The following is a 16,000-nucleotide window of genomic DNA, read 5'->3' as shown; positions in this document are numbered from 1 at the left end:
TTATCAGTTATTAAAGTTGAAAAGCAAAGATTAAAATACATCCATCCCGGGCTTTGAACCAGCTGCGCGGAGGATATCGCCGTATTCGGGCCGCCGGCTCGACCCACTGGGCTATCTATTCCTTAAACTATTGAACTGTTTTTATATGACTGATAATTGTCTTTTTTTTCACAACTTCTCCACATTTCGAAGTGTTTCCCGAGCCAGAACGACCTATCTTTCTTCCTGGCTTGCTCTATAATGATATCAAATGCAATACCAACAACAACTCAACAGCAACAACACAAACTACGACAACAAACCACACATTGCGCATTGTTTAGAGCGGTCATAAAGTGTTGAAGCGCTAAATTTCGAAACAGTTTCAACCTGTCACCTGTCAGAATTGAGACGAGGCAGTGCTGAATCGCGTGAATGGACCGCGAACCAGTCAAGTGATTCATTCAGGAAGCTTCGAAGCACTACTATGGAATAGGAAGTCCAGGGTTGAAGCTCCGTTCGAAGCTTCAGTGTCAAACTGCCATCACTAGCAAATCCTACTTGAACTGTGCTGAGTATCTCTGGAGCTTTTTGTCCCCTCGTGCTAAGACAGGTGTATATATTCTCCATTCCTGTTCATGTGTCCTCTCGCAATTTGTACTGGCCCCGTGCATCTCGTAATCGTTGTAACCAGCTTGCTCTCGTCTATCCCACATGCTCCACTGAGATCCAACATCTAGTTCCAGGTGGCCTGTATAACCCTCTCAAGACGTGACATGGCTACCATATGTTGTCCTATTCATTTCTAGAGTCCAGGTCACGTGATCGCAAACTTTCCCTGCGTGAGAAAAAAAAAACATGGCGGACACCCGATTTATTTTTAGTGGAAAATCCTAAATTGTAGGATAGTTTGGCCGTTAAAATGCTGTTTGATTACCTTTCTATAGCGAGAAGTTTATATTGTGCTTTTAGAATCTACGTCCAGTGGATATGCAGGATCCATAGTTTGATAGATATTACGAAGATTATTTGAGCTCCATGTTTTTGTTGTCACGTCCTGAGAGGGTTGTTTGTGAATATACTACGTTTTGCCTTGTCGACCAACGCACTTATTTCTATTTTCTTCTACAGATTAAAGACGAGCTGGTGAGAAAAGGGCTGCCATCAGACATAACTCTACGCCTCGTCAGAAGTGTTCAACTGGGACTCACAACCCAGCAACTAGTGCAGGGGGAAAACGATTTTTTCGAAAACGATTTTTTCGAAAACGATGAATCGGGCGATTATTTGATCGATTAGTCGACTAATCTAACGATTATTTTTCTGTTGTTCAATTCATAAAAAACGTAATGTAAAAAAAACGTAATGTAAAAAAAAAAAAATGTCACGATACTGTGTCTCAGGGGATCTTAATATTTAACAAACTATTAATGTGTATACCAGATTAACGGAAATAATCTCAGCTAACTGACGATACAAAACATGTTTACCAAAACAAAACACAAGTCTCATAAGAAGCATCTAAATGACCCATGCGTCGCTACAGCACTACCAGCAACCCAGTCTCTCTTGAGCAAACACCACTTCATAAGCTTTTATTCCTAACTTCACCTGAAGATGACATTAATGCTCCGAATTTGACAATCTGAATTAAGGACCGTCTACTTTCACCAAAGGAAATCGAGTTAATTACAGATATTAATAATAATAATAATAGATTTAATTTGTTAGCGCTTTTACAGGTGCTCAAAGACGCTTTACAGATATAGTGAAATAAAATAAAATAAAGGAACAACAAATAAATGTATAGTTAAAGTTAAATAACACAAAAACAATCACGCATTAAAAGCCAGATTGAAGAGGTGAGTGTGTTGAAGGTGGTGAGGTCGGTGCAGTCTCTGATGGGTTGGGGGAGTGAGTTCCAGAGGGAGGGGGCAGCGACGGAGAGGCTCTGTCCCCCCAGGTCCGGTGATTGGTGCGGGTGGGGATGGATAGGAGGTTGGCTTCTGATGAGCGGAGGCAGCGGGAAGGGGCGTGGTGGTGACCCTAGATAACAACCTGTCCTTCACTGCAAACATCGCTGCTACAACCCGCTGCTGCAGATACACGCTTTACAACATCAGGAGGATACGTCCCCAGCTGACCCAGAAAGCCACGCAGGTTCTGGTCCAGGCTCTCGTCATCTCACGCCTAAACTACTGCAACTCCCTCCTGGCTGGTCTACCTGCATGTGCCATCCGACCTCTGCAGCTCATCCAGAATGCAGCGGCTCGTCTGGTCTTCAACCTTCCTAAATGTTCCCACACCACGCCGCTCCTCCGCTCCCTCCACTGGCATCCCTAGTAACTGCTAGAATTCACTTCAAGACACTGGTGCTTGCGTACCATGCTGCGAATGGATCTGGCCCTTCCTACATCCAGGACATGGTTAAACCGTACACCCCAGCACGTGCACTCCGCTCTGCATCAGCCAGACGACTCGCTGCACCCGCACTGCGAGGGGGACCCAAGTTCCCATCAGCAGAAACACGTGGGTTTGCTGTCCTGGCTCCAAAATGGTGGAATGAGCTCCCCATTGACATCAGGACCGCAGAAAGCTTACACACCTTTCAGACTGAACACTCATCTCTTTCGACTCCACCTCGAGCGATAGAACTATTAACAAAGCACTTATATACTAATAAAGGGCTGGCTTACCTAAAGCCAGTTGAGTAGCACTTGAAATGTTTGGCTCTATGAAACCTGATGTACTTTATGATTCTGTTTTCTTCAAGGTTGTGTCTTCCGGGTCGAATGTACTTATTGTGAGTCGCTTTGGATAAAAGCGTCAGCTAAATGCAATGTAATGTAATCAGGAGGACTTTGAAGTTGATTCTTTGACGGACGGGGAGCCAGTGAAGGTTCTGGAGGACGGGAGTGATGTGGTCTCGGGAGCGGGTGTGGGTGAGGAGGCGGGCAGCAGAGTTCTGGATATGTTGGAGTTTATTGAGGAGGTTGGATGGTATGCCGTAGAGGATGCTATTGCAGTAGTCGAGTCGTGAAGTGATGAATGCATGAATCAGGGTTTCAGCAGCAGAGGAGGAGAGTGATGGGCGGAGACGGGCAATGTTTTTGAGGTGGAAAAAGGTGGTCCTGGTGATGTGAGTGATGTGGTGGTTGAATTTGAGCTGACTGTCGAAGATGACTCCGAGGTTGTGGATGTGAGGGGGGAGATAGAGTGTGGCTGTCAATGGTGAAGTTGACATTCTGGATGTCTTTGGTACGGGATGGGGGGTCGATGATGATGATGATGTCTGATGTGTTCTGTTCAGTTGGAGATAGTTTGTTTGCATCCATGCTTTTATTTCTGAGGGACAGTTGGTGAGAGTGGAGTGTGTTGTGGGGGAGATGGTTTTGGTTGAGACATAAAGTTGGATGTCATCGGCGTAGCAGTGAAATTGAAGGTTGTGGCGACGAATTATTTTGCCAAGGGGGAGCATGTAGAGGATGAAGAGGAGGGGGCCAAGCACAGAACCCTGGGGGACGCCTTGGGACAGAGGAGCAGTGGAGGAGGTGCAGTTGTTGCTGTTGATAAACTGATGTCTGTCGGTGAGGTAGGATTTCAGCCAGGAGAGTGCAGTGTCGGTGATGATTGGAGGAGGGACAGCAGGATGGCGTGGTTGGTCAATTTCACCAGGAGACTATGCTCCAATTCAAACACTGAGTAAGTGCATTGAACAAATCAATGACTGGATGTGTCAGAACTTTCTCCAATTAAACAAAGATAAAACTGAGGTAATGGTTTTTGGAGCCAAGGCAGAACGTTTAAAAGTTAGCGCTGAGCTTCAGTCTGCAATGTTCAAACCAACAGATAAAGCCAGAAATCTAGGTGTAGTCATGGACTCTGACCTGAGTTTCAACAGTCACATTAAAACAGTTACTAAATCAGCCTACTATCACCTAAAGAACATATCTAGGATTAAAAGACTAATGTCACAGCAGGATCTGGAGAAACGTGTCCATGCCTTTATCTTCAGTAGACTGGACTACTGCAATGGTGTCTTCACAGGTCTCACTAAAACATCTATTAGAAAGCTGCAGCTGATTCAGAACGCCGCTGCTCGAGTCCTCACTAACACTAAGAAAGTGGATCACATCACTCCTGTTCTGAAGTCTTTACACTGGCTTCCTGTGTGTCAAAGAATAGATTTCAAAATACTGCTGCTGGTTTATAAAGCACTGAATGGTTTAGGCCCAAAATACATTTCTGACCTCCTGCTAAACTATGAACCATCCAGATCTCTCAGGTCTTCAGGGACTGGTCAGCTTTCTGTCCCCAGAGTCAGAACTAAACCTGGAGAAGCAGCGTTCAGTTATTATGCTCCAAACATCTGGAACAAACTCCCAGAAACCTGCAGGTCCGCTGCAACTCTGATTACTTTTAAATCCAGGCTGAAGACTTTTCTTTTTGTCGCTGCTTTTAATTGAACTATTCATATCTTAAACTGCACTGTAACTTTTATCCATGTACTTTTTCTTGTAATGTTTAATTGAACTATTTATATTTTAGACTGCACTGTAACTTTTATCCATGTATTTTTCCTTAATGTTTATTTGATTAGCTTTTCTTTTGTAATGCTTAATGTCTTTCATTTTTATTTTTATTTTGTGTAAAGCACTTTGAATTGCCTTGCGTTGAAAAGTGCTCTATAAATAAACTTGCCTTGCCTTGCCTTGCCTTGATGGTGTCGAATGCTGCGGTGAGGTCGAGGAGGATGAGGATGTTCAGGTTGCCGCAGTCAGAGGAGAGGAGGAGGTCGTTTGTGATTTTGAGAAGAGTTGTTTCTGTGCTGTGTTTTGATCGGAAACCGGATTGAAATGGCTCAAAGAGGTCATTGGAGCTGAGGTGGGCTTTAAGTTGTGAGGCAACGACACGTTCAAGTATTTTTGACAGAAAGGGGAGATTTGAGATGGGCCGGAAGTTGGACATGATGTCAGGTGTGAGTCCAGGTCTTTTGAGAAAGACATGTTGATTATGCTCATTCAGAAAGCTTTATTTCGTATTGCATTGTGTCTTAACTGTATTGTGTTTAAATATGAGATGATTCTAATGTATAGAATGACCTCAAACTGAAAAAACTGCATAAATTAAGTGAGAAAACAATTAAAGAACAAATGCCTCCATTGGACTCCTTTGTTTACTTCCAGAACATAGTGACATCACTATGTAACATTCACACTTCTATATGCTAGTGATCTGACACATTGTACATGATAGGCTAAGGGGCGGGACATCAGCAGGAGAGGACTCTTTAAAGTAGAGACACTACATACTGATATACACCTGAACATCAGCAGGAGAGGACTCTTTAAAGTAGAGACACTACATACTGATATACACCTGAACATCAGCAGGAGAGGACTCTTTAAATTAGAGACACTACATACTGATATACACCTGAACATCAACAGGAGAGGACTCTTTAAAGTAGAGACACTACATACTGATATACACCTGAACATCAGCAGGAGAGGACTCTTTAAAGTAGAGACACTACATACTGATATACACCTGAACATCAGCTGGAGGGGACTCTTTAAAGTAGAGACACTACAGACTGATATACACCTGAACATCAGCAGGAGAGGACTCTTTAAAGTAGAGACACTACATACTGATATACACCTGAACATCAGCAGGAGAGGACTCTTTAAAGTAGAGACACTACATACTGATATACACCTGAACATCAGCAGGAGAGGACTCTTTAAAGTAGAGACACTACATACTGATATACACCTGAACATCAGCAGGAGAGGACTCTTTAAAGTAGAGACACTACATACTGATATACACCTGAACATCAGCAGGAGAGGACTCTTTAAAGTAGAGACGCTACACACTGATATACACCGGAACATCAGCAGGAGAGGACTCTTTACAGAAGAGACACTACAAACTGATATGCACCTGATCATCAGCAGGAGAGGACTCTTTAAAGTAGAGACACTACATACTGATATACACCTGAACATCAGCAGGAGAGGACTCTTTAAAGTAGAGACACTACATACTGATATACACCTGAACATCAGCAGGAGAGGACTCTTTAAAGTAGAGACACTACATACTGATATACACCTGAACATCAGCAGGAGAGGACTCTTTAAAGTAGAGACACTACATACTGATATACACCTGAACATCAGCAGGAGAGGACTCTTTAAAGTAGAGACACTACATACTGATATACACCTGAACATCAGCAGGAGAGGACTCTTTAAAGTAGAGACACTACATACTGATATACACCTGAAATTGAGCATAAGATCTCCTCTTACATTGTTAACCCCATTTCTAACCTTTGTTATTTACCAAAATAGATGACTTCTCACGATTCAAACTATAGAAAACTATGTGTAGGTGGAGCACGCCCGGACTTTACCCAAACCCACACACGAGATGTTAGTTTCAAGCTGTGACGTCTGTACTGTAATACTCCGTGTAAAAGGTCCTTCAGGATGCTTTGTAATGGTGAGACAGTGTGTTTGTTCTAGTTGTCAAACATCACCGCTGTCACATGACACACTGAGCACAAGCAGACACCATTTCCTGTTAGTCAGGTTATGTCAGATTTTTTACACATGTGTAAATCATAGCAGAACACACTTATGTCAAATGTTACATAAGTCACACAGGTATAGGCGTCAACAACGTTTAAAGAACAAGTCGTCGTTGTGCAGAGAGGCCGGTTTCCAAATATATATTATTGGATTATTGATGCATTAGTGCAGTGGTTCTCAAACTGTTTCTGTCAGGCCCCTTTGGATAAAAAAAAAAGTCGGGCCCCCCCAACACAAGTCAGGCTCAGTGGTGGCGCCAGAGATTTCTTTTGGGGGTGCTTTGGGGTAGCTTGACGTTTCATAGAGGGCGCTCAAACTTTTAGGGTTTCCATTAATGTACCGGGCTACAGAGGAATGTTCTACTGCAACACACACACACACACACACACACACACACACACACACACACACACACACACACACACACACACACACACACACACACAGTGTGACAGTTACAATGAAGGCTCGAGGCATATAGGTGTAAGCAGGGGTAAAGTGCTATAGGTGGTGTGTGGACCTCACATCGGGGGGTCCGGGGGCATGCTCCCCAGGGAAGATTTATGGATACCTCTCTCAACACCCATTTGAAACAGAACTGGAAACAGATTTACTTTTTCTTTACTTTGCTCTCTCTCTCTCTCTCTCTCTCTCTCTCTCTCTCTCTCTCTCTCTCTCTCTCTCTCTCTCTCTCTCTCTCTCTCTCTCTCTCTCTCTCTCTCTCTCTCTCTCTCTCTCTCTCTCTCTCTCTCTCTCTCTCTCTCTCTCTCATATTATTTTCGAATCAATAATTTCATTTTTTTTTTTTACAACCAATTTTTTTATAACCATTTTTCCTCCTGGCATGCTTCTGCACCCCCCACTTTGAGAACCGCTGCATTAATGTGTGCATTACTTTAACGTTGGCACATTTGAAGTACTTTATGTTTTGTTAAGCAGCTTGTAAATGATCCTTTTGTAATGAAAAGTGTTTTATATAATTCATAGTATTATGTTACCTAACCCAGCACAGAAATGAGAGGCCCTGTTATGCTTTTATGAAAATGGGAAATATAGCCCTCAAACTCTGCCCCCCGTTTGTTTGGAGCGGTGGTCAGATATTATGCTTGTTTATGAATCAATATATCTTTCACAAAAGAAACACATGAAAAAAAGACACAAGCAGCCAGTGAAGTTTAAAAGACATCCGTTTTACTTCCAGTTGAACGAGCAGCACGTCGTCAGGAATAACACACAGGGCACAGTTTCAAGAGAGCAACAATAAATAAATAAAACATCAGTCTGTTGTAAACGTGTTCATCATGAAGCCAGATGACATTAAAGTCTTAGTTGGTTTTGTTTGCCGGGCCGAACTTCTTCTGAGCCAACCAGCCAACCAATATGTCTTTGGAGCTAAACTGCAAAGAATATGAATTAATGTCAAAACAGCTTCTTGTAACACTTAAAATATGAAGCTTTCTTTAAGTTAAATTGGTTTAATATTTCATACAGTATCTGAAATAATGGTTTATTACTTCTTTGGTTGATGTTTGCGTTAGATTAGCAATACAAACGGCTTTACAAATGGCTTTGAAATTACAAACCAGTGTAATATAAATTGGGAATATATTGCAATTTTCTTTCCCCAAAAGTTGGACATTCTTGAATTGCAAAACAAGCTGAAGAACTATATGTAAAATGTTTGTTTGTACACACATTCCTTCCCGCTGTCAAGAAAAACAGCAACATAAGGTGCGCTTGTTTTATTTAAACAAAACAAGCGCACCCTGTCGAGTAACATTGATACACAAAAACCAACAAAAAAAACAGATCAACTGCATTTTTCCAACAAAGAAAGCCAGTAACCTGATAGTAAACACACAGCTGGGCAAAAGGACACTTTGAAATGTTTCTACGTGTTTGACTAAAGGTGAGGCGCGCTTGATTTGAGAATCACGTGGGACTGTAGGTTATTACGAATCGACAGAAAAGGCTTTTCCCCTTCATCATTTTGTTTAATTTGATCCAAAAGGTGAGACAAATCGTGCGACTTCACCTCAAGAATATGCACCAAAACATTTCAAATTGTTGTTTTTTTACCCAGATCGCGATAGAAAACACGAACAATGAGTTTCAGTAACTTTCCCTTCATGAGAATTGCACATCATCGATATTAAATATGAACCTTCATATGTACAGCTTGATGAAAACCAAACCAGTTGTTTGGAGAGCACTTTAAAATACCTAGAAGACTATGAAAGAAATCAGAAATAAGATGCTATAAGTTGAAGGACTACAGTTTTTTGGAGGGTTTTAAAACATGCATTCACACCATGAGCTAAATACTGACCAAAATCACCTTAATATTACATTTGATCTAAGGTTCGCTGAATACAAAATAAAAAATCTCCACTTATTGGCGGAGAATCATGGCCAATAAAAGCCTCCCAAATAAAAAGATTGCTGCCTTTTAAAGTAATTCTTTAACAATATAAACATATTAATAACTACAGTACCTAGCAGTATTTCCCAGCTACATTTTGAGTACAATTCAATAATAAGGTTGTTTCCGTATTACAGTAAAATAATGCATCTGATTATTGAAATATTAGCCATCTTGCTCAAGAGTGTGAACGCAGCGTTTAAAAACCCTGCCATCTCAAAGCTTTTTTATGAACGGATTAAGAGTCATCGTCAGCAGACATATCTCGACTTGAGTTGAAGCATGTGAGAAACAGAATAAAAAAGGCAGATTTTAAGTCACATCGTTCGAGGAAACGGTGGAGGAAACACCGCTTCCTTACTGGCAGTTATGGTTTGGTAACTTTTACACACATGGTGGTGAAGCTGCTTTTCTGCTGCGGTCCTTTCATGTATACACTGGAGTGACATACACACCATTTAAAATGTCCTCAGTGCGGAACAGCAGCTACACCCGTCACATAAAAACACACGTTGGTAGAGAAACTCCACGGAATAGTGAGAAATAATAAATAAGTTAAACATCGTCCCTTCACTGAGATTTAGCAGAATACTGAGTACTGTGTGTGTGGCCTTGTATTACCATCCTTGTGGGGACCGACATCTGATTACACAGTCAAGTGTGGGGACTCGCCTCCCTTATGGGGACAAATTGGAGGTCCCCATAAGGGGCATCATTAATTTTAGGGTGAAGACTTGGTCCCCTGAAGTGATGTATACATGGTATGTGTGTGTGTGCGTGTGTGTGTGTGTGTAGTGTTAATCTGTAAGTGTAACACATTATAGTTCAGTTAGCACGTCAAACGTTTAAATACAAAAACAGGAAAAATAAAAAAAATCATCATAAAAACATAAGTAAGTATCTCTTTGAGGACTTTTGAACCCAAATGCATTGGAATTATTATTTGTTCCTTTTATTTGAATTTATTTTATCAGATTTTTGGGATTCATTCAAAATATGTAACGGAGGACAGTTTCGGTGGTGGATCATTATATATATATCGTCTTAAAATGTGACTTTTGTGACTTCCGCTCAAGAAGTCGGTTTGAGGATAAAAATGTATAATAATAGAAAATAAAGTGACATCAATGTCTTTTGGTGTTTGTCGGGAAACAGACGACCCGTTATGGATCCGTTAATTCAATGTACGGCCGAAACACTTTTGTTCTCGGGTTGTTGATTTTTGCTGCTTTAATTGCAATAAATTAATTAAAAATGTTTTGAACTAAAAGACGGGAAAACGTCAGATATCGGTCCCAGCTTTTAGTAATCCTCATCAGTGCATCCTTGGTAACAGTTTTAAAGCTCACACACACACACACACACACACAACACACACACACACACACACACACACACACACACACACACACACACACACACACACACACACACACACACACACACACACACACACACACACACACACACCACACACACACACACACACACACACACACACACACACACACCCCCCCCCCCTTGTCCTCAGACATCGTAGTCGGGCAGGGCGGAGTACGTGACGCCGCCGGCTGACGGGGGGCTGGAGTGGAGCGGGAGCAGCCAACACCACACTGAACCTGGAGGGGTGAAGGGTTACGGTTTAGAAATGTCAAAGTTGAAGAAAATATCAACACGTTTGAAAGGGAGGAGGGAAAGATGATGAAAACACACACACCTCTTCCAAAGACCTCCTTCAGCAGCGCCATCTTGGGTTTGCGTGTGTGTGGGGGGGGAGGCGGCTGAGGGGAGGAGGAGGAGGAGGAGGAGGAGGAGGAGGATGAAGAGCCGTGGCCCATGCTCATCAACCTGTTCCTCAGCTGCTCGATGGGAGTCTCGTCTGTGATGATGGACACCAGCTGCAGGCGGGAAATAATGCTAATATATATATAATAATATAATAGAAAATAGTGTCTTCTGTTTCTGTGTTTTTAAACTATTGAAAGAAAGCACAGAAAACCCCACAAGCTCTGCAGAAATATATAAAATGTCACTGTTTAGTATCATTCTGTCATCATTACTCATAGATAGAGTTGCGACAATGTTAATGAGGTTTGGCCAAATGCATTCTGGGAAATGTAGGAAATCGATGTAGACGAAGCGTGTGGAAAAAGAAGCTTAAACAGGTCCCACTTCCACTGATCATAATTCCACTGTTGAGGTCTGCTGGAATAGATGTGTATTCACTCTCTGTCCTGCCCCCCCCCCCTCCCTGTGAGCCCATTGGCCGTCTGCAACACACACACACACACACACACACACACACACACACACACACACACACACACACACACACACACACACACACACACACACACACACACACACACACACACACACACACACACACACACACACACACACACACACACACACACACACACACACACACACACACACACACACACACACACACACACACACACACACAGGCTGGCTGGGAGTTAGTGTGTGTGCTCAGGCTGAGTTCCGCGGTGTCTCGCTGACCTCACACCGGTGAGCCAGCAGCAGCGAGCCTTGCAACGTCCCGCCGTGTGTGTGTGTGTGTGTGTGTGTGTGTGTGAGGAAATCCGCCGATTGGTCCAAACATAACGGCTCCGTGGTCCAATCTGCGGAGCCGTTACGTTACGTCACAGAAACCAGGAAGTAAAGAATGGAAAAAGAGAAATCCCCAGCGAGGCGTTCTGGGGCAGCAGACAGGTCTTCTCCGTGTCAGAGCTTTACTCGCTACAGGGCGCACTTTGAGGGCGTGAGACTCTGCAGACCGGTCACACGCAGAACAACCGTCATAACGCACAATGGGGGGGGGGGGGTGAGAACCAGACGAGCATGACACGGGCCCTTTAACGATGAAAGTATAAGCATCGAAAAGCTCATTTACTTTCATCGATAAGCTTCTTTTTCCCACATGTCTCACTTCTACATCGATTTCCTACATTTCCCAGAATGCACTGTGCCACACCTCATTAACATTGTCGCAACTCTAACTACGAGTAATAACGACAGAATGATACTAAACATTTGATATATTTTACGTGCTTTTTTCACCTGAATAAATAGTTGAAGCTAAATAAAACATTTTGGGGGAAATCTAAAGTTTGTAATTAACTGTGTGTGTGTGTGTGTGTGTGTGTGTGTGTGTGTGTGTGTGTGTGTGTGTGTGTGTGTGTGTGTGTGTGTGTGTGTGTGTGTGTGTGTGTACCTGGTCGTAGAAGATGACCATGACAAACACTCCGAACAGCACAGACTCAGCCAGCAGGATGATGTAGTGAGCACTACAAAGATAACAGAGACAAAAAGCTTTAAGTATTTACAGAACATTTTAATAATAATAATTTATTTATAGAGCGCTACTCTCGAAACTCAAAGACACTTTACACAAAAACAAAACACACGTATAATATATAAAACACACATTAAGTACAGATTGAAAGCAGTTGTCGGGGCGGTCTTGGGGGGGGGGGGTCTGGGCGGTCTGGGGGGGGGGTCGGGGCGGTCTGGGGGGGGGGGTCCAGACGCGGAAAGACCCAAATAAAGCCGTTTGAACAGAAGGCAGGTCCCTGTGCAGAGGACTCACACTATGAGGTGTTTGCTGGGCGTCTCCTCTCCTTCTTTCTCGGCTCCTTCCCTCTCGCTGTGGATCCTCCAAAGCCAGGCCGACACCACCAGAACCAGAGAGTACAGACTGGCCATGCCTGGGGAAACAAGCAGCACTAATAGCACACTGAAGGACACGAAGGTGCAGTGTATGACATGTACGCAGTGGTGTTGCAGGAAAGGGTTCCATATTTATTATTATTATTTTACACATTTCACTTTTATTTCTTATGACATTTTTGTGCGATTTTTCAGATTTCTTTGCGTCCATTTTCGGGACCTTTTCTCCTAAAATCCTTTCCAGGGGCAGAACTACTATTCTAAATGAATTGTACATGATGTAGCGTGCCGCGTGTACGCACCGGTGTAGAAGAGAAACTGGATGAAATACTTCTGGTTCAACTCCCCCACGCAGTTGTTGATCCTAAAACAAACAAATACAAAAACAGGGGTAAGAGACAAAGTGTGTGTGTGTGTGTGTGTGTGTGTGTGTGTGTGTGTCCAGACGTTCTCCCTGGCCAATAACGACAAACTGCTAGACCTTTTCTTTTCTAATGGTAGATCCAACTCTCTGCCCAGTGGCCTGTCACTCAAACTGCCACGACTAAGCTGTAATGGATACAGCCGTTTCAGCCTCGTGTGTGTGTGTGTGTGTGTGTGTGTGTGTGTGTGTGTGTGTGTGTGTGTGTGTGTGTGTGTGTGTGTGTGTCCTCACCAGGGACAGTGGTGGTCCATGCGTCGTATACACCGCTGGCACACCTTGCAGTGATGCGCTCTGGGAGGTCTGTATGTTTCACAGCGGTTGCACACCGTCCATCCTTCACAGCCCTGAAAACAGAGGCATTGTGGGTAAAATACCTGACATTTGATGGATGGTAAACCGCAAATAATTATATAGTCCAGACGTCTGTCTTCACGCTCGTAATGACCAGCCGGACACAAACACCGCTGCTAGGGTTTACAGGCAGCCTGACAGAAATATATAATCAGAGAGAAGCCGTCTGCTATTAGCCGTGAGCTCCCGGTGCAACTCATGACGATTAAATACGTCTAAAGAAAGTCACTTGTATTCAGAAAACTTCAGACATGCAGTTCTGTGCCGACAGAGATACACAAAGATTTCTCTCAACTATATGAAGTTATTTTGCGACACTTACTGAAAGGATGCAGTAAACTTTGTATTGCTAACGTTAGAAGGATTTAACTCACCCGCTCATTCATGCGAGACGACTGTGAGCGGAGGTCAGAGAAATCCATCGCTGTCTCGGGGAGAGGCACCGTCCCTAAAACACACGCAATAAAAACACTAATAAATACTCGTCTTTTTGGCATCGACACCTTTTGCTACGAATGTCTGTCATCATTTATTAAAACATAAGAATAAATAGATACAGCATTATCTTTCTTTAATAGAGATATACACACACACACACACACACACACCGGGGTCTGAGAGGACGGCCTTGGCGTGGCAGGCGAGCAGCAGCAGCAGGATCAGGTTGAACACTGATCCGTGGACAGTGCACCACACGCTGCCGGAGACACAAAGAAAGATGGTTTATTGCAGAAAGACACATACTCTGTTATCTGTAAGGATGCAACTACTTAATATTAGTGCTGATTATATTCTGGGTATATTGTTTCATCTATAAAATCCAAAAATAATGAAACGCGTGTCCTCAAACAACCACAGATCGCACATAGCGAAGCAATTTTGGTGGGAAAATTATAAAAATGATTAATCTATTAGTCAACTATTGTGTTCTTAAAACATGTACACACACAGATTATATAAACAATACACATATTACTCATTCAAGGTGTTAAATGTGCAGCTGTGTAACTAATAGTGTTGTTAAAACAGTCAAAGAAAAAGCCAAAAGTTATCTGTAAATAAGTACTAAATAATAACACACAACAAATAAATAAAATCAGTTATTCTTAATTGTATTGTAACTAACGCTGTCATATATGTGTAGTGAAGTAAAAAGTGGAGTATTTCCCTTCAGAATATAGTGAAGTACAAGTAAAAAGGCATTAAAAGACAAGTAAACACGTTAAAATTGTACTTAAGTAACGGAGTAAATGTACTTAGTTACTTTACACCACTAGTGATAAACAACAAAACCCTCCCGCTGTAAACAAAAGAAGAAATGCATACTATTAGCTGTCACCTCAGTGCAAAACCTCAACAAAGACCCAACTATATATATTTAAATGTATGTTAATGTCAGAAAAACTAGTTTGGTGAGGATGCAGCGGCAGAGAAACGGGAGGAACTGTCAAATGAATGGAGAACACAGCCGAGAAACAGGCGCCATGTTGGCTTTAAAACGGTTTAAAATGAACAAAAACACAAAGTACAGACCTGTCCGAGTAGGCGGGGATGAGGACATACTGTATGACCACGTAGTCGGCGTAAAACACGCAGAAATAAGTTAAAATCAGACAGATAACACCGCAGGGATCTTGCCTACAGCGAACGAACGCCATCTTCTGCTGGGCCCCGCCCCCTTTTCCACAGTTCCGGGTGACGTCACGCAGAAATCTGACGCTCCCTTTCTAGTAACGTAGGAAACAGCGGTTCATTCTTAAAGGGCCAGTGCACTCAATTATAAAATACATTAAAAAAACATGTTTTTGTATTTTTTGGGGCGATTAAACAATGCCAAATAATTTTTTTTTTAATTGATCCACATATATGCTGTATTTCCTTTTATTATATATCATTTTTTCTCTTTAAAACAGTCTTTTTAAAACTATACATGGTTACCACAGGAAAGTAATCTGACGCTCCCTTTCTAGTAACGTAGGAAACAGTGATTAATTCTTAAAGGGCCAGTGCACTCATTAAATATATATATATATATATCACATTTTTGTTTTTGATCTAAGAATGCTTAAAAATGTGTTATTATATATTGTATTCAAATATATTTTTTCTATTTAAAACACATTTTGTATTACTGTATATACATTGTATTAAACATAAGGGAGCTACGTGTAGTTTAATTAAAATGTGTCCAAGCATTTAACACAAAATTAAAATTCTCCTAAATGTATTAATTTGTGATGAATAAAGAAGAACAACAAATCTTTAATAGGGAGACATAGAGATGGCCAATATATCAATATGATTTAGATATCGTGATAAAAACCTAGACATCGTTTTTATATTTAAATATGGCATAACTATCTTTTGGTGGTTTTAAATGCTGCTTAATAGTAAAGTGATAATATGTTTTCTTAATTTACCAGATTTAGTCAGTTCATCCACATTACTGATGATTATTTAACAAAAATCCTACTGTGTTAATATTTGGTGAAAGCATCCATGGTCAATATTTACAGTAAATATACA

The 16,000-nt window shown here is 41.9% G+C and overlaps 1 protein-coding gene across 1 annotated transcript; it reads right to left on the bottom strand.

The window, feature by feature from the left end:
• Positions 1-10,507: 10,507 nt before the first annotated feature.
• Positions 10,508-15,142, bottom strand: LOC117443175 (palmitoyltransferase ZDHHC3). The gene is made up of 9 exons (XM_034079126.1): positions 15,008-15,142; positions 14,083-14,171; positions 13,849-13,922; positions 13,355-13,467; positions 13,002-13,063; positions 12,620-12,737; positions 12,245-12,317; positions 10,721-10,901; positions 10,508-10,622 (listed from the first exon to the last, which is right to left on the bottom strand). The coding sequence occupies exons 1-9, from the start codon at positions 15,130-15,132 to the stop codon at positions 10,531-10,533; spliced, it is 927 nt and encodes a 308-aa protein (XP_033935017.1). The 5' UTR covers positions 15,133-15,142; the 3' UTR covers positions 10,508-10,530.
• Between the last annotated feature and the right edge of the window lie 858 nt (positions 15,143-16,000).

This window comes from Pseudochaenichthys georgianus, unplaced genomic scaffold (genome assembly GCF_902827115.2).
Source record: "Pseudochaenichthys georgianus unplaced genomic scaffold, fPseGeo1.2 scaffold_550_arrow_ctg1, whole genome shotgun sequence".
Lineage (NCBI taxonomy): Eukaryota > Metazoa > Chordata > Actinopteri > Perciformes > Channichthyidae > Pseudochaenichthys > Pseudochaenichthys georgianus.
Note: the sequence above shows the minus strand (reverse complement) of the source record. Positions and strands in the feature narration are given on the sequence as shown.

What these genes read in the sequence shown, in the direction of transcription:
- LOC117443175 (XM_034079126.1), bottom strand. Translation starts at nt 15,132, where the DNA reads ATGGCGTTCGTTCGCTGTAGGCAAGATCCCTGCGGTGTTATCTGTCTG. An exon ending in GGCCGTCCTCTCAGACCCCG is followed by an intron (nt 13,923 to 14,082) that starts GTGTGTGTGTGT and finishes CGTGTGTTTTAG; the next exon opens with GGACGGTGCCTCTCCCCGAG. An exon ending in CCCAGCAAACACCTCATAGT is followed by an intron (nt 12,318 to 12,619) that starts GTGAGTCCTCTG and finishes TTATCTTTGTAG; the next exon opens with TGCTCACTACATCATCCTGC.